This window comes from Cydia fagiglandana, chromosome 5, assembly GCF_963556715.1.
Source record: "Cydia fagiglandana chromosome 5, ilCydFagi1.1, whole genome shotgun sequence".
Classification (NCBI taxonomy): domain Eukaryota; kingdom Metazoa; phylum Arthropoda; class Insecta; order Lepidoptera; family Tortricidae; genus Cydia; species Cydia fagiglandana.
Window position 1 is genome coordinate 18,999,777 of NC_085936.1, and position 19,443 is coordinate 19,019,219.

The following is a 19,443-nucleotide window of genomic DNA, read 5'->3' on the forward strand; positions in this document are numbered from 1 at the left end:
GCGCTGCGGACAAACAGAGCGGTCAGCGAGAGCGGTGGGGGGCTCCGCGCAATTACCTTGAATCCGTCGTACGTCCAGCTACCGAACTTAAGAACGCACGTTTGCTCGTCGAACGGAAAATATTCCACGTCTATTTCACAGGAAGACTTGTAAATGGCGGGCGGTTTCCATTCGACCAGCCCCTGGTGGTAGATGGTCGCCTTGGTCGCCAACGTTACCTCGAAGTTGCCGTCAGCACTGCAATGTTAACGCACATTTACAAGCCGGCTCGCGGCTCCTAACTTTGCCTCTGGGTGTCGTGTCGGCAACTGCACACGGGTTGCTACTGCGTATGTGTGTCGGGTCAGCTACCGCGTGCCTGTCGTGGCGGGATCGGACCAGGTTTTTGCGGTGCCTATTCAATACTTACAATATAATCAACATGTGAGTAAGTACGGGTAAGCATTTAGTAACAAGATAATATTGACTTGATGATGAAAGTCGTGTCTTGTGTAAACAGGTGTACCGAGTATTTAAATAAGTAAGTACGCAGTGTTTTCGTGTATAATTTTCTTTGAGAATAAACCTACGGCATTTAAGATTTTGTGAAGTTGTGTCCCCATTCAAAAAGAAATTACTTTTCGTGGCGATTTCATTGTCATTTTTGTACCGTTTAATTAGTCGTTTACGTTTATTTTTTTATTTAAATTCAGCCTCTCAATTGTGTTCGCCGTCAGGTCGTTGACTACGCTCCATTGTGCCGGGGCGATCATTATTCCGACTCCAACTTTTTCGCAAACGCTTAGAACTTTCAATGCGGTGATAAATAAAATGGAAGGTACGCGAATTTGATACGGACTGGGTAAATCATAAGGCGAAGTATTCATTGAGATTCAACCGCGCTTTCCATGCATCTGTCGCACCGCAAGGCATAAGATATTCACGCCGACACGAATTTCTCGACTCGGTTCTAGACGGCGTGCGTTCCGATCTATCAATTATTCGCACAAGGAAACAAAACAAGTTACACAACACAACATAAGGCACACTTACATGCAGTAACATTTAAGTGAAAGGTATCGCTTTAACACAGTTTATTTATCAATTTTATTTTATACACCAACATACAAAGAAAGATCAAGCCAAGTAACTACTTATAAAAACGTGAAAATGAAAGAGAAATGGAATGAAAATGGGAATGAGGGTTAGAAAATTGCTATGTGGAAGAATCGACGAGGCCGCCGGTAGTAGTGGTGTCCCGGAGTGGGCAGAGAAGGGTGAAAGAGGCAAAAAGGTGCGCCTTAGTCGAGAGGCGCGCACAGGTTGCGGGCCGGGATCGGAAATGAGTAATGTCTGCTGTCCGGACCATTTATCAATGTCCGACGCTTCAAGGTATAGAACAAAATTAATGCGAACGCTATAATTCAACTGTGACACTTAGATAGAAACTTCTGTACTAGAATTGATAACTTTGCCCTTTTATAGATATTTAGATTTATGCTTCGTACGACACCAGTTTTTTTGGTATTAACATATTTACCTATTCATCCCAGTCTATTTAATCCATTTCATGTAAAATATGGTCCACCGCGGTGACTGTACAGTTTATTACATTATTGATATCGCTTTTAATGTCTGCAAATAGCCTTGTAAGTCCAACTTTCACTCTTCCGAATATCATTGAAAATCCTTCTGAAAAATCGGGGTCGCCTATCACCTAAAAAATAAACAAATAAAAATGTACGCGAGTGTACTTAAAATCTTTAGTCAGTTAAAGAAAACAAGTAAATACATACGTCGGTACACTGTAGCAAAAGTATAAGAAATAGAAATAATGACGCGACTGTTACGGATTTCATAATATCGATAATCAATAGCGCGAGTGGAGTGTTTCGAGTCGTTGGAGTGTTTCGAGCACGACTACACTCTGTTATTGCGAGTTCTCAATGGGACCATTTGTTTGCACGGTAAATATTTAACAATGGAACGGCAGACGGCACTGTATCGCTAAACGTACTCTAATTACGCCTACAACTTAGATGTCGGAATTTAATACATCCCGCGAACCGCTTCAAAGTTCTAAGCAGCCATATTAATTATTCCGCGGGGACCAACCACTTATGTTCAATTTTGCTGTCATTATTAAGAAGCGAGTCAAATCCTACACGAGTTAAGGTGATTGCTATAGGTTTGGCCGCTATATAAGTAATTGGCCACTCTTAGCAATAAGGCTTCAATTAGCTTGTTCCTTTCTGATTTGTTAGGAGTGGCCAATTACTATGTATTGGCGAATAACTGTAGCAGCAGTCACCCTATCTACTACTTGTAATATTTAATAAGAATATCTACTTGGAATATCGGAGCTATCGTTTTAGCTAGACCAAATAATTCAAGATAGTGGCTTTGTTATTGTAAAATATTATAATATTCGCTTTTCGGGACTCTAAGTAGGTACCTTTTAAAAGATATACTTATTAAAATTCATAATTGGTATCAGGTATTCGGTTGGTTTTGAACGGCGCTCGTCATCGCTACGTAAGATCCATCTCTACTACTTAACATTAATTTTATTGAAACAGATTCCTTGCTTCTACCGTTATACCATTTTAGTCCCATGCGGCCGTGTTTGTTTAAAACGGTGTTGTAAAAGTACTGTTGTTTGACTTATTTGGATGGGTAATGTAACGGGTGTGTTGGGTGTTGTTGGTGTCAAATCAACAATGTAAGTAAATAAAGTTAATATTGTCTTCGAACTAAGTATTGCATTGACATATAACATACACGAAAATGAAATCACTTTTACTTTATTGATTGATATTTATATTTTTATATTCGGTGAAGCAGCGATGCATCATGGCTAACTAGGTAGAATATAGGATAAAATAATTATATATATAAATTGTTTCTAGATTTTCGGTTTTTATAAAAGGGCATTTATATGTAATTTATCGATGATTAAAAACGAATAGAATACCCGTGCCACATTCTATGTAATAACATCCGCTTTACGAACCAGGACCTACCGCGAACCACTTTCGACGTGTTGCCTCTGTGCCGCACTTGTAAATTCGTACGTAAGTATGACAGGGAGGCAACACGTCGAACGTGGTTCGCGGTGGGCCCTCTGTATACAGGGTGTTTGGTACATCGTTTGCCAAATTAAAACGGCAGACAGCTTGAGTCATATGCTATCTTCTCATGCCTATAGTCCGTTTTTTTAGCATTAGAAAGAACTTCGCAGAAGTAAGCTTGTGGTTCCAAATCCGGAACTTTTAGCGGTAATAATTTGAAGTAAATTATATGTATTGACCATGCCACATTAGATAATTTAATAATTATAAACAATTAAAGAGCCTGATAAAAACTGCACGCTTGCTTCTGTGGAGTTCTTTCTAATGCTAAAAAAAACGAACTATAGAAAACCAAAATTGGCCATGGTTTTTTTTTAAGCAAGTGACAAATTGAAATTTACGAAAAACTATCATAGAAGTGAAAATTTTTTTTTGCACCAATTTAAAAATTTCTTGGCCCGAGAAGATAGCAAATGACTCAACCTATCTGCCGTTTTAATTTGGCAAATGATGTACCAAACACCCTGTATATTGCATACTTAAAGCAATTTCTACTCATTACTTCCCCGACGTCTATACCAATTTAGCAGAAGAGGAGTTTTACCTCTACATTTTATTCCGCGCATATGGTGTTAGTTCGTACCTACATGAACGTTCACATAGCACTTATCGTAAGTCATCCCGCATTTATATGGCACTCGTGTCAGATAAACGTACACCTTGAAGGCGGGGTTATGCCGCGAATTACGAAAATTGTGGCGGGGGTCACACGCGGAGGTCGTCGCTTTTTCTAGAACGTTTTACGTGTCGACGGAACGTCGATAGGTTTATATGCAAATTTGGGTTTACACTTTTAGAGCTTTTAAGGTATTTTAGGATGTTGAATTATTTTAAATTATTACAATATGTTGTATTATTTTCGTTATTTCCGTCATAGGAGCTATTTCGTCCACGAGCGTATATTTCTTTGATTTTCAATCGTAAAAAAGAAGCCAACCTTTTGATTGCTGCAACTAAAAGCAATCGCTGCTTTTTGTTTACGAAATTATAGGTAAATGTTGCTCGTTGTTCGAGAAAAACGCTAGTGGACGGAATAGTCCCTAAGATGTAATTCTCCACGTTGACCTCATGTCAATTTCTATTCCAAACCGTATTACTGAAATCAAATTACGGGACATTATTTGAGTAATTTTCCTGAATCCATTTTGTGGGCACATTTTTTATACAATCGAATTTATTGGGATGGTATTACTTGGAAACATCATCAATATCATCATTCATCATCAATCTAATGACACAATGTATCAACAGTAGCGAAACTTTCAAAAAGCTCTAATAAAGATAGAAGAAGAAGGTACTACTATACATACAATCTGTGTGGATCAGTACGGTTTCGTCTAAATGCATCCGGCTGTCAGCCATCAGCTCTCCCGTCTCGGGTAACAACGCTCAACGCTTAGCATAACACATTTGGTTTTCTTGCTCATAAAAACAAACATAAAACGTTCTTCGTGACAACGCGAGCGTGAAAAATAAACTTTTTTTTTTCAGCAAGTACCTAATTCTGTCTCTTCGAGTGTGAAATTATTTTCCGCGCTTAATGAGCGTTCGATACTTTATAATGAGTTAACGTCCTTTTGTAACACTAATTAAAATAAAGTTAGGAAATAACACGAGCAATGAAACAATTAATTAAATGTTGAAGTTTACTTTAATTGGTTTCTCGATTCGGCTGTAAGAATTTTCATCTTCGAGTTTGACGGTAAACGGTGGCGAATCGAGTTAAAATTACTTGATGGGATCAATTTGAAGTTGACAGTTACGACTGTTACAACAATTTTACCCGAGTGAAGACTTTTCTCAATTCATTGACTTTAAACGACTTTGATTATCATGGGCGCCTAATCGCCTATCATGGGAAAATATTTTGAAAGAACTGATCAAAAGGGTTATAAATAAAGGACGTATAGGTACAATAGGTACATACACGGTGTAACATGAGGAAACCGAATAATTTTAACCACGCATTTCTGAGGTCAAAAGAAGTAAAAAATGTAATATAAGTTTAGGTCAATTTCGCCAAAAAAAAATTTTTTTTAGTTTCGTTTTTTTTCAATTTTTTGAATGTATTTGTACATAAATAATAAATGTTATTTAAGTTTAGTTGTACCACTGTATATATATTGTTTGTAAATAAATGATTTCACTTACTAAAAAAAAAAAGAAAAAAAAATTATTGGTAAACTTGTCACTTAAAATTGATTTTTACATTTTTTTTTCGTAGAACCTACTTTTTGCAAAGTGCTACTTGTCACTTTTTGACATCTATCAATAAGGATATTTAGACTACGTCCCTTAAGCAGCAACATCACCATCAAAAAGGTCTTTTACACCGTGTAACAATAAAAACTATTTTTTTTTAATTAATAATATCTCTGAAACTAGGCGAATATCAAAAAAGTTTATAGGACATTTTTGTCTCTAAATATGATCAGGAATACGCTGTTAAAATTATTCGGTTTACTCATGTTACACCGTGTATATATTAGTGCCTACAGATTTCGATCCAGTTTCTTTGTAGGATTTATAAAAAAGAACTTCAAGGTAAAAATGGTTCGACTGTATTTGTAATTTAACACTTTTGCCAAGAATGACCCTAATGCAAACTTGGCTACTATAAAATTACCTATGTGTTGACAAACTACGTTTCGACTTTTATTCAAGTTTAGAGTAAAAGACGTCTGGGTAATCGAATGATAATTTTCGAAAGTTGTTTGGCTGTTGTTTTTATCGAAGTCATATAAACAAATAATATCAACAAGGAAAATACGACGTCGAATCAAATATGCATCGATGCTTCACCAGCAATTATTATTTCAAATTTAATAGAACAAACACACTGCAATTATTAAGTTCCATACATACTTGTTGTAAAGCACAATATCGGGCCTCCAGATGTGGTCGGAAGGCACGTGCAACATGTGAACCCCACCATACTCCTTGGGCTCCCAACGCAGCTTGTAGTCGTACCAGGATTGCTCCACCCACAAGTTTGTGGTCATTATCTGGTTCTTGAGATTCTGGAACGAAGGAGAGAACGTATTAGAGCGGTTTTAGTCTGTGGCAATTTGGTTTTGACGTATGCGCTTAAGATTCAAGGGGACGGCCGTTCCTCCATAAATTTTCTTCTCTGGATAATATATTGACATTATGGAAAATATTTTTACATTATTTGATGTTTATTTAAGATAACTATGTGCCTACGTTTGCCTTTTGTAGCTAAAAATATTGTATGAGTACAGAGGTTATTGTAATAAATCAATAAAAGGAACGTTGTGGGCACTTTAATCGGTTTTTACAACTAAAGACTGGATAGTCTAAGCTGCAAATGGCTATTTTTTATTTCATAAATTCAAACGTATAAAGAGTACAAATTTAAGAAGAATAAAATACTCGTAAAAAAGAAGTAACATTAAAATAACAACCGGCTAAAATTCCCACGTAAGATTTTAGGATAGTGTACGTGCTTTGATTGCCGGCCGTTCATCTTTGTCTTGCCGAGGAGATAAGCCGGTATTCTATTGTCTTCGGTGTGGACGGGGACGAGTCACAGACAAACCAGTGTAATGTGGCTTTAAGCTCCAAGTCTATTAAAAAAATACTTATTTTAAATTTTTTGTCCTATTCCGTTTAAATAAATAAAATAAAATACCGCTCATTCTTTACATTTTAACTAAAATAGAAACCAACACGAGGAAAATATTAGGTAACTGTAAAACATCACATAAGTCAAATCCCACTGAATGCAATTAAATAATCATTAAAAATAATTTGCCTGTCTCTTGGATAAAATTAAACTTTCTCATCAGTTTTTGAATAATGAGCTGGTGTGGTGAAAAAGCAATTCGATGTTGAAACTCGTAACACTGCGTAGTTACTTAAATACAAAGTAATCATTCATGTTTCATGTTTCTTTCCCACGTTTCATCAATCAATAACGCCATCGCGAAAGCTATTTAACTTGTTACGATAAGGAAATAAGCGGAAATATATATTCCGCCGGGAAATGTTTCCGTAGTAACGGAAAGTTGTTGATACATTCCGGGCGTATGGCGGTCGGGCCACAAACTTGGTCTTTTCAACAAATGTTTAGTCTTGAAGGAAGTTGGTTAAAAGCAAACACATTCGCAAAATAGGTTTACTGGAATTATAATTGTATACCTATATATCAAAGGGCGCAAAGTTTCTCGGGAAACAAAGTTTTAATTTGTTAAAATAATGTTCATACAAGTATTCACATCATTGTTTAGTATTTCCGTTAGTCATTACGTAAAAAAGGAGATAGAATAATACGTAAAACTGTTGGCTTAAAGATCTAATAATTACTAAATAAGTATTCCACTTTAGTCTTAATTATCATATTATCTCGATGGTATCATAAATCATAATATTGTACTGTCGCCCGGCTTTCAAAAGTAATCCAATGCCTTTTAGCCTAATCAGATATTCTTCATCTGATCCATACATAAATAAAAGCTTGTACTGTGTTTTATGTAGCATTTACGTATCCACCAGTACAATCATCATCAATTCATCATATAAATAAACAATTAACACGTTCACTGTCCTTGCACCCTATGTCAAGCCTCTATTACAAAGCCGTAAGGTGTATGTACAATTCAGATTAGGGCAGTTAACATGTCGCTGGCCCAATATTACAGGGTTCTATGTTACATTTTCAAGATAGTTGAAATTCGACTTAATGTCACTATGGCAATGTTCAAATATTAGTTCGATAAAAGTGAAACATAGAACCCTGTAATATTGGGCCAGCCATGTTATAAAACATACTATTTTAAAACCCATATGTTTGTAGAGAGAGAGAGAGATTTTATAGTACATTGTACAACATGGGGCGTAAGTTGAATATTGCAAACGAGAGTAAGTTAAATCGCGACGGCTTGCCGGAGCGATTTATACACTCGAGTTTGCAATATTATTACGCCCCGCCGAGTTACACACAATGTTTTTCATCACAATTGCGACACAAAAATTAAGTATAAAGACAAAAAAACTGTTAATTATGGCGCTAGAAACTTCATAACTCCCTAGGGAGAACGCTTTTTCTATAACTCCCGCAAGACCTGAGTGCAATTCCACATTTACTGAGCGAGTGTGATGAAAAGTTACTAGTTACTCGTAGTAACCAACTTCGTGTAAAATTAAACATAATGTGACATGTCTCTGGACATCAAATTCAATTATGCGCCATTGGATATAAAATATCCATCTCTTTAGCTAAGAGGTCGGCAATGAATATCGGGAGCGTAGTTATAAACGGACGGGGGTCAAGACGGATGGCGAATTAGTGTTCCAAATGTTCCAATGGCCGTCCTAACATGAATGATTAAGTCGGTACTTGTGTTGGTACTTCGCCTACTTATACGAGAATTACGAGATCTAGAGACCCGCCCCGGCTTCGCACGGGTTACACAAAACCTTAACAAATTATACACCTAAACATTCCTCAAGAATCACTTTACGGATAGGTGAAAATCGCATGAAAATCCGTTTAATAGTTTTTGAGTTTATCGCGAACATACACACAAACAGACATACGCGGCGGGGGACTTTGTTTTATAAGATGTAGGTAATGATTTCATATCTTCGTTTGACTATGAACATCTAGAAAATACATTTTCTCGTAAGATTTGTCAGGGCAATTACATTAGCATAGATTTAAGAGCCCAGCATTTGTGCAGAACAATTTCAAATAATTGATAAATGCTAAGAAATACAAGTAGAAGGATGGAAAGGCACCTTGATGAGTTTTTGCCTTTGTTTACGTATTTTTGTAGTTTTTTTTGTACTGACCCAATGTATGTGATTGCTCTCTAGCCCCACATTATATGCATTTTATTTTATTGTTTTGATGAAAGATCAAAATAAATCCCATTTGTAAGCCCATTTTACCTATCAAAATTATATCAGAAATAAATGTTTGTGACTTTGTGTCCATTTCCTTGCTCTGATAGCATAACCACATGAGTGCAAAAGCGATAGGCTGACGTTTATATTTGATTGGTATTAGATAGCTATTAAGTTGACATCTCAGAATAAGGCTCTAGGGCGTCACGGGCTATAAAATACATCTATCGTTACGAGCAAGAAACGATCCCAAAATGTAAAACAGCACACGCCTTTTCGAGATCGGAATCTAATAAGCTGCGACATAAAACGTAAATGCGAAGCTAAAGTTATTCAAATATTGGATAGCTGTGCAGTAATACTTGCTCATCTAAAATTAAATGTGCTCGCATTTAATGTGTACAGCCGCCATCAGATATATCGGAGCGGTCAAGGCGCTCACAGATATCTGAACACGCCTCTGTTTTAAGGCGTTAGAGTGCGTGTTCAATGACAAGATGCATACAGGCGGACCAAAATATGTCTGCGGCGAATTTGATAGCACAGAGCGTAGAGTTATCTTACCGCATGTAATAAAAATTGTATGTTTAAATTTGAACTTTAATAGCTGTCAATAGTGTCAATAGAGTTGAATATCATATCCGTCATATATGGCCTCGTATGCGGTAAAGCGTAAAACGTCAAATGTCTATGGAATTATGGCGTTTAAAATAACAATTCCACGCTCTGTGCTATCAAACTCGCAGCAGACTTATCTTGGTCCGACTCTATCCACAAACGCCAATCGAAAAATAACAATGTATCGTTCGATATACGAAAAGTATCGTGATAATTTCCACACATTATTAAAGTTTAACTGTAAAAATATGGGTGCACAAATCATCTCAAAAATATTTCCCATAGCTCTTGTCAGCGAATGTGAGCTATGGAGCATATTTTTGATTAAGTTGGCTACACCCATATTTTTACAGTTGTCTGTACGCGATTATTAACTCAAGTACATTCAATCTGGAGGTCGCGGGTTCCAACCCCGGCTCGTACCAATGAGTTTTTCGGAACTTATGTACGAAATATCATTTGATACTTGACAGTCGCTTTTCGGTGAAGGAAAACATCGTGAGGAAACCGGACTAATCCCAATAAGGCCTAGTTTCTCCTCTGGGTTGGAAGGTCAGATGGCAGTCGCTTTCGTAAAAACTACGTCAAATCATGGGATTAGTTGTCAAGCGGACCCCGGGCTCCCATGAGCCGTGGCAAAATTCCGGGATAACGCCAGGAAGAAGAAGAGACTGTACGCGATTATCACTTAGACCACAGATAATAAAATTGAGGCCATCTTAAGCCCTCTGGTCGTAGGATTTGACTGCACTCAAACTTCGGGATTGAAGAAGACGGGACAAAGACAAAATGTCAGCTGAATTTCGTGAAAGGGTAATTGAGATTGAGTTAAACATCTTAAAAGCCTCTTTGAGTTTTCCATTTAATTGATCCCTTATCCCATGTTATCAACTTTATAATATAAACGCCTTAACAAGAATTATTAATTAGGAGTAAGTGAAATCATTCTTTCTCTTAAATTGTAGTAGGTAGGTACAAAAATATTTGTACCTTTGACTATCAGACAAGGAGACCAATTAGAACGTACATTTGACATCTAAATGATGTCATTTAGTTATATTTCGCCCTTACATATCCGTACATGTATTCGCGTGAGCGAGACGCAGATATCAAAATGTAAGTTTGTATTGGCTTCTAGGGCATTTAACGTAAGGTTCGATATAACACTTTTTTGGTATTGGTGATTCTGGTAGACAGAAACAGATGGAGGAAGATCTTAAGAGAGAAAGTGATACAAAAGGGAGCCTAAGGGAGGTGGCGACCCTCAATATTGAGGAATACGACGCATGGAGGAATTGAAGGAGGATTCTAGAAGTAGAAACACGGAATAAAAAGCAGTCAACCAACTTATGAACCCCTTTTCAAACAGCATTCTACAATAATTATTAATTAAGCTATAATAGGACATAAAAATCTTAAAATAGCTAATCATAAGCAACCAAATTACGGTTATCGGTAAAAATTATAATCTTATAAAATTAGGGCAGTATTTTTCCTGTACTTAATATATATCTTTGCGCGCGCGAGATATTTTTGGAGATTTTTTCGTGATTCAAATATTACTCAAAAGACGACAGCTTTAAGCCGACATCCATCATATTTATTCCCCCTCCCCCTCCCCGGGACTTATAACGCCCACCCCTCAGCCGTCAGCGATTTACGGAACTTTCCGTACTTGCCCGTAAGTTTTCATGGCCGACATATATTTCTTGATTAGAACGTATTTTTCTGGGAAAACTTATATTACGACAATCGGGGAGAAGTAGCCGAGTGCTCGAGTGATTTCGTTGCTTTTTGACAGTTATTCCCTCGTGGAACAGGACCCCTATTCGACAAGCGACGTTTGACGTATCGTGTTGATCTCCCGTTGATGTGGGAAAAATCATAAGTTCTCGAATACGTACAATGTGAAAATTTGACATTAACAATCCACAGTTAGGGTGACAAGCAAACCAAACTGAACCACCCTTAGTTTAGAGTGGAGTTTTGGTTGTACCAAATGATATTATCCACCGCTGATGGAATCAACACTCAGTATGCGATAAAATCAACTGTTGATTTGACGTGGATGCAAAATCTGACAGTTGTAGATGTCGAATTTGGCCCCAGAACTGTTGAGGAGGCAGTTTGATTGTTGAAGATGTTTTGATTTCACTTAACTTCGTGAGGGGATCCCCACCCACCTGTTCCTATATGAGTCGCTTAACTTCAAACTCGGGTAGATCCATCTGTCAGATTATGCGATTTTGGTATTAAGAAAACGTGATAGGGTAGATATTTGCTGAGAGGGTCCAATGGATTTACCCGAGTTTGAAGTTAAGCGACACATATCTAATTATCGCTCGTGCGTAGATTTAGACCTGTTAGAGGTTTTTGATAAACTCCATAGACTGGTGTATGCAGGCCACATGATCTGCTTTATTATTTTTCTTAATATGTCACTCTTGTCATTTCTTTAAATGAATAAACATTGAATTAATCGATCCACATTAATATGGTAGCAGAGCGTGGTTTTTTAGTTTTGTTGAAACTCAGCAATCGATAGCCATCATCACCTTCATAGCCAATTTTCCTGGCCTATTTGAGTGTCCCACTGCTGGGCAAAGGTCTCTCCCCTTAATTTCCACGACCCCCGATTTGGTGCTTCCTCAGGCCAGTTTTAGAGGAGTTGTTCATAGCCAATTAAAATACATTTTTGGGCTCTCTCGGACATTTTTGTTCGCTTGTAGCTGTTTAGGAACGTGTGCAAAACATTATATTCCAATGACTCTTAAATGTTTCATGGCAGGTTTCTTTCCAAACCAGAGTTCGAATGGTGATTTTCCTTCTTGAGAAGTTGGTCAGAGCTCGTCAATACGGCTGCTTACATCCTTAACAGAACCGGACTGCGGGTGCTATAAAAATCACTGCAGGATTTTCTTGGTCTGACTCTTATTTTGCTGTCCCGCCCATGATGATGGCGGTCAATGAGAAATATACGCGTGCATTAGAGATAGGAACAGGTGGGTCCATGTACAAAATTCCTCGTGCTCAACGTCTTTTCTTCACCAGGATTCAGTTCTATAAATGCCCTGCTAAAGAATTTGTACTTTATTGTTTAAGTACTTATTAAAAGTAATAAGTACTCAAACAATAAAGTACTTATTACTTTTAATAAGTACTTAAACAATAAAGTACCCATTCAGTTAATCATTATTAATATTTATTCAAAACATCCGACGTGCCCCTTAACGTATTCTCTCTTACTTAATTGGTACTAAAACCGCTTCAGCGTCCCGATGAGATCGGGTAATTTATTTTGACTTGGCAATTTAAGGCCCCACTCATCTTCATCCAAAATCGTCGACGCTTTGCCGATGTCCATTTATGTTAATTTATCTTTCAGTAAATCAAAGCTAAAAATGGGAGATCATTTCATAATAAAGTCGGTTTATGTAAACAAAAGGACTTTTGAAGGAGGCTGTGGTGGAAACAGAGCATAATGTAGGGTTGATAACAATGCCGAATCTGGCGGTGAATTGTCTTATCAGGTTATCAATGTTGGTAAAACCAGGAATGTTTTTATGAACCCCTTGCCGCAATATGCCATAACGTTACAACGTTTTGCTCAACCGAAATTACGTCCCTACCGCTTGCTTCATTCTTTACTAATCTCAAAAGAAACCTTTATGAGTTGTGTCCGGGACTTAATGAATTTTATAATGCATTATGAAAAGTAACATTTGCTAGTTTTTTAAAATACTTATAACCTAATTTTATTTTAAAACATGCTTCATCCATTTGGTAAACGTAGGTAAATGTACCTTAATAGGTAGGTAAAATAATTATTAATTACCGATATAAACAGGTAAATATTTATTTTAAGTTAACGTGCGTCTCGCCCGCGCCTATACATATACCAACAACTACGAGCGAAATGCACGATAACTGAATGACATCATAGATGTCATTCTGATATCAGTGTAAGTTCGAATTGGGCTGACTGTCTACAAGTCGATATGAGCAAACTGGGCTTACATTACATGAGCAAGTCGCAATATTATCGAGCCAATCTCGTACGACAGTCGATATGGACGGTCAAGCTCCGGCCAGGACTTATATTACGTAATGCGAGGGTTGAAAACCTTTTTATAAAAAGAGCAAGCTACAGCATTGATATATTTAGTAGGTATTATGTAGGCAGCCCCAAACTAGTGAAAATATATTAGCTATCTCATAAGAAAAATGACTCGCGCAATTTATTTTTCGCGATTTTGCGAGTTGTCCCGAGTTATATTTGTTCAGTACAGCCAGTCCTGGATAGTTTTAAAAATCACCTTGTAATATGTGTACCTAAATTGAGATGTAGTTTATTTTTAATTTCAAATATAACAGTTGTGTGTTGTTAATTAACAGCTGTATTATTAGATTTATTTCAGCTTGTTTCAGTTGGGAGCAACACTGTCTGCACTAGGATTACTTTGGTATGTATTCGTGGTATCACTGTTTTGGTTAGAGGCAGTATAAAACGAAGGAAATGCTATATCTAATGCTACATCTAATATTTAAGTTCTTGATGACTTCTGACCTACCTACTGACTTTACACAGTATTTGAGACATACAATATCACAGGAACGATCGTACCTACACTGTAAATAAATAGATCACCGCGGCCCATTGTGTAATAGACGTGCAACACGAAAACATGAATAGGCAATGTCAAATATGTTACGAAAATATCACAATCCATTAAACTCCATGCCTGATAAAGCAATAAATTAATCACCATGGAGCCACATCGGAAAACCGCGGAATATATGCTTCGAGCTTCGATGGGTTTCAATCGTCCAATAGCAATAAAAAACCGGACAAGTGCGAGTCAGGCTCGCCCGCCGAGGGTTCCGTACTTTTTAGTGTTTGTTGTTATAGCGGCAACAGAAATATATTATCTATGAAAATTTCAACTGTCTAGCTATCACGGCTCGTGAGATAGAGCCTGGTGAAAGACGGACGGACGGACAGCGGAGTCTTAGTAATAGGATCCCATTTTACCCTTTGGGTACGGAACCCTAAAATTTATGATGTAATAATCAAAATCAAATCAAACGTTATTTTATTCTCAGGCATTTACGGCCCATAGATACATATTTTACAGGCTAACATACGTACGATAACATTGTATGTATGGTACCTATATTCTTTTATTTTATTAGCCAATCGTCAAAGGCATAATTAACATTTTACACCTTAGTTAGTGCTAAAGCTATAAATGTAGACATATATTTGACGCCGACTTGACGAGTCTCGTAATCGGGCGATGAAAAGATTGACGTCCCAATAAAAGTCGCACAGTCTGCAGACGTACTCGAGTTAATTAAGCTTTCTTATGGCGAGCCATAGAGATTGTATGGGGTACTAGGAGTGAAGGCTAATAAATACGCGGCCGTACTGCACATACAGTGGGAGTGGGTGTTTTTTTTATATTTGAAGAACAAAGAGAAATAAATGTTTTAGTTCGGGATGGCGACCGGACTGGCCTAGTGGGTAGTGACCCTGCCTGCGAAGCCGATGGTCCCGGGTTCGAATCCTAGTAAGGGCATTTATTTGTATGATGATACAGATATTTGTTCCTCAGTCATGGTTGTTTTCTATGTATTTAAGTATTTAATATATTATATATATCGTTGTCTGAGTACCCACCCACAACACAAGCTTTCTTGAGCTTACCGTGGGGCTTAGTCAATTTGCGTAAAAATATATTTATTTGTTTTAATTTTTTTTTGTATTTTTTTTTTATGGCAATGATAAGATAAACTATGTACCCGTCTGTTTTTAACTGGTTTAAGAGCCAACAGGAGTGGTCATTTCTTCATACAAACGTACTCGACTGTTTCCTCCGTGGGTTTTGATGCTAGAGCAATGATTTTTTCAACACAGATTAATATTGTCAATATCTGTGTCGGACCGTTTTGCTTTTTTTGATATTTTTGTTTTTTAAGGCGCTAGAGCCCTTCAAAAATATGGCCTAATTGACTATGCCGCAATGAGAGGCGTAGTATTCAAAACTGATATGAATTAGCCAAAAAAGCAAAACGGTCCGACACGGATAATTTCATAATCATTTAAATTTCCAAGGTTGGTTAGGATTGGTTAAGTTTTGGAGGAGGAAACAGTCGAGTACGAAACCTCGATTATTGAGATTTTTACGCAGGATTTTTCGCCATGTCCTTATCGCACTAGTTTTAGGAGCCGCTTCCGTTAGCGAGACGGGTATATTTACCTAAAATATTTAAAACTCAGCTCCAGGCCGCGTAGCCAAGATGCCAATCGCTTACGCTCCGTAGCGATCGAAACGCAACTGTCACTGTCGCACTAATATGGAAGAGTGATAGAGAGACATAAAGCTTTTCGTTGTCGAAGCGATAGCGATTGTAACCTTGGCTAGGCCGGCTCATCATCATCATCATCATCTCAGCCATAAGACGTCCACTGCTGAACATAGGCCTCCCCCTTGGACCTCCATTCGTACTGGTTGGAAGCCACCCGCATCCAGCGTCTTCCGGCGGCTTTAACAAGGTCGTCCGTCCATCTAGGCCGGCTGTTTCGTCTTAATGAGAGAGGGGCGGCGGGTAGTCTATCTGGCGGACGAGATACTGTTGCGGCGCTCCTGCGCTAAGCCCACTTGACTGATTGTTGGTTGCGGTTATTCGTAAGAGTGTAATAGGTTTTTTATCACTAATCGTTTGAAACAAGAAATATATTTCTTAAAACTTAACTCACTTTCTGTTATCTATAAAGCTTGTGTTACTTCCACAAATGAAATAAGCCTCTTGACACTCATACCTACCAATCACCAGTAGGAATCCATTTTACCCCTTCGTCATAAGGGTTGCTATAGAATGTACACTTATTAAACAGCTCACAACCTCACAAGGCATTAACCTGCCTTTGTTGTCAGCTGAGTAAAAACTAGTTTTGATGAACCTCACGCAAATGAGTAGGTATTACGTATTTAATTAGCGTGTACAAACTCCTACACGAATACAGTCGTTGCTGAAACTTGGCATCTCATTACGCAGCGATACAGAAAATGTTATATTACAGAAGACTGCAATTTTTTTATAACATTTTATATACTGTGCAATGTCAACGGATAACAAGTTCGCGAAACACATATGCGATGACAAATTTCTAGTCCTATTTGTCACAAGGTCTATTTAATTTTACATAGCTTGGGTGCAATTTATAACCTCACAAAGCAGAATAGGTTATGAATTGTATAGAAATGGCAGGTGGCATCGTATCTTACGCTGTGTAAAATAGACTAAAATATGCCAATATATATGCGAAAACATTGACACCAATCGCATGAGCCCCATCACTTCATACATGTATAGCTAGCGACCCGCCCCAGCTTTGCACGGGTTAACATATTATACACCTAAAATTACTCTATTGATAGGAAAATCGCATGAAAATCCGTTCAGTAGTGTTAAAGTTTATCGCGAACATACAAACAGACCTGCGGGAAATTTTGTTTTATAATGGTAACATTCCATTTCTAACCGCAGCTGCACTACCGGTACTAAACGCGTAGCTGTCGTTGTCAATTTCCATAGTAAAATGAACAGTAGTGCAGCTGTCGTTGGAAATGGACTGTCAGCTTAAGTCGTAGTGATTTTCCTCAGCTAGTAGGCAAACGTCCGTATTAATATGCTTCTGTGAAAGCCCACTCCACGGGAGTTCTGCAACTAACGGAACTAGAGAAGGGCTGAGATTAAACGACCCGCCCTTAGCTTCAATACGTGACGTCGTTATTTTAGTTCAGGCCGAGGACATACTCGTACTCCCTGCTCGTAGGTACCTTGTGTTATGTGCGTGACTGGCGTTTACTGTTGTATGAGAAACTTTGGTAAAGCTTTGAAAACCATTTTAAAGATTTAGATTTATTTATTTCATAATATTAAATTACAATATAAATTATTTTACACTAATCTATACGAATTTATATTATGATCGTCAAGTAGGAAAAAAACAATTGATTATAATTATACCAATGTCAAGCAATACACAATTTAAAATCCATTATAAGCAATAACCAATTAATTAATTTATGTGATATTTGTTATACCAAAATTATGGTAGGTAGATTAAAAGGCTTTATGGTTAAAAGTTACCTATGTACAGGCCCAACCAAACCCAACCCATTTAGCCGTTTTTGGGTGAAGTAAGAACAGGTCTGGTATCTAATGTACCTAATAGTTATCCAGACTTTAACATATACCTATATACCTCCTAGGTGAAGAATCAAAAATTTTTCACTGAAATTTGAAGTAGGAGATAAAATTGATTTTGTTTGAAAATTGAAGAAAACAAAACATATTCAACTCTAATTCAACTGAATATGATTTAAATTTCATCGAACTGAATAAGTACTTATAACATGGCACCGTGAGCCGTAGGAGGGTTGTTTTTAGGGTTACCGTACCTCAAAAGGAAAAAACGGAACCCTTATAGGATCACTCGTGCGTCTGTCTGTCCGTCTGTCCGTCTGTCACAGCCAATTTGCTCCGAAACTATCGGACCAATTAAGTTGAAATTTGGTACACATATGTAAGTCTGTGACCCAAAGACGGATATGTAACGTCAACAAATGAATTTTAAACATAGGGGCTACTTTTGGGGGGTAAACAATAAAATTAAAAAACAAAGTTTTGAAAACTATATCGTGTTACATATCAAACGAAAGAACTTATTTTGAGAATCTCAAATATATTTTTCTTATAAATTTACGATAAAATTTTTAGAAGTTATTCAAGAAAATAGACAAAAAATGACCATTCCCCCCCCTCTATCTCCGAAACTACTGGGTCTAAAATTCTGAAAAAAATACACAAAATAGTCCTTTACCTAAAGATGACAGGAAAACCTATTAGAAATCTAGAGTCAAGCGTGAGTCGGCTTTAAGAACAAAAATGCGGTTAACGTTTTTTTAGGGACACAGCCGCAATGGTTTAAGTGAAACGTGATGTAGACAGCTATTGCGAAGGCCCTAGGCCGATATCCGCATAAGGCCGAAGGCCCGATGCGTCCCGAAGAGGCGTGCCTTTAGCTTCAAGCGTGAGTCGGACTGAAGACAAAAAATGCGACTAGGCTGTATCTGGCACATAGCCGCAATGGTACTTGTAGTACAGTCAACAGCAAAAGTTGCTAAGCGGGCGTGGTGTTCAAAATTGCCTTGACATGCTCTTATTGTCTTAACTATAAAGTCGCGTTCAGATCATTTTAAACCACTCGCCCGCTTAGCAACTTCTGCTGCTGACTGTACTGATTGATGAGGTTACTATTGTTACGTGTTTTAAAAAGCACTACTAAGGTATACAGGGTGGCTAAAAAATAAACTAAGTGTATTCCCATTGCCAACGTGCAGCCCTGAAATCGCGAAGAAAAATTTGGCTGTTTCATACATTTTGGCTGGTCCGTTTTCTATGGGAGGATACTTCTTTTTTCACGATTTCGGGGTTGGTCCCATACTAAAAGTGGCTTGGTATAATCCCAAACCTTCCTGGCTATGGGAATACACTTATTTTTTGGCCACCCTGTAGGTATTACCTCTCTTCGGTCTTCGCTTTTAAAACACTTTCGGAAGCTGTAGGAAGCGCGAGCCGTCGGACGCTCGAGTTTTCAGCTCTACGCATTTGGACACTTATTACTATTGTTCGGCGTTTAATCTTCAGAGATGTAGAGATATAAGCCACCACGCCAGAAAACTTCATGTTACATCTGGTTTTTGATTGACCCATTCGGGTTTTCCAAGACGTTTCACTCACTTCACGTTTCACGTACAAAAAAATGTTGAAAATTGTG

General features: G+C 37.6%; 1 protein-coding gene across 1 annotated transcript in view; it reads right to left on the minus strand.

Moving 5' to 3' along the window:
- The window catches only part of LOC134664655 (acetylcholine receptor subunit alpha-like), a 130,511-nt gene that overhangs the window by 82,539 nt on the left and 28,529 nt on the right, over positions 1–19,443 (minus strand). The window contains exons 2-3 of the mRNA XM_063521398.1: positions 5,976–6,130; positions 57–237 (exon numbers count right to left, since the gene is read on the minus strand). Of these exons, the coding sequence (XP_063377468.1) occupies positions 57–237; positions 5,976–6,130 (336 nt within the window). The remainder of the gene's footprint in view (positions 1–56; positions 238–5,975; positions 6,131–19,443) is intronic.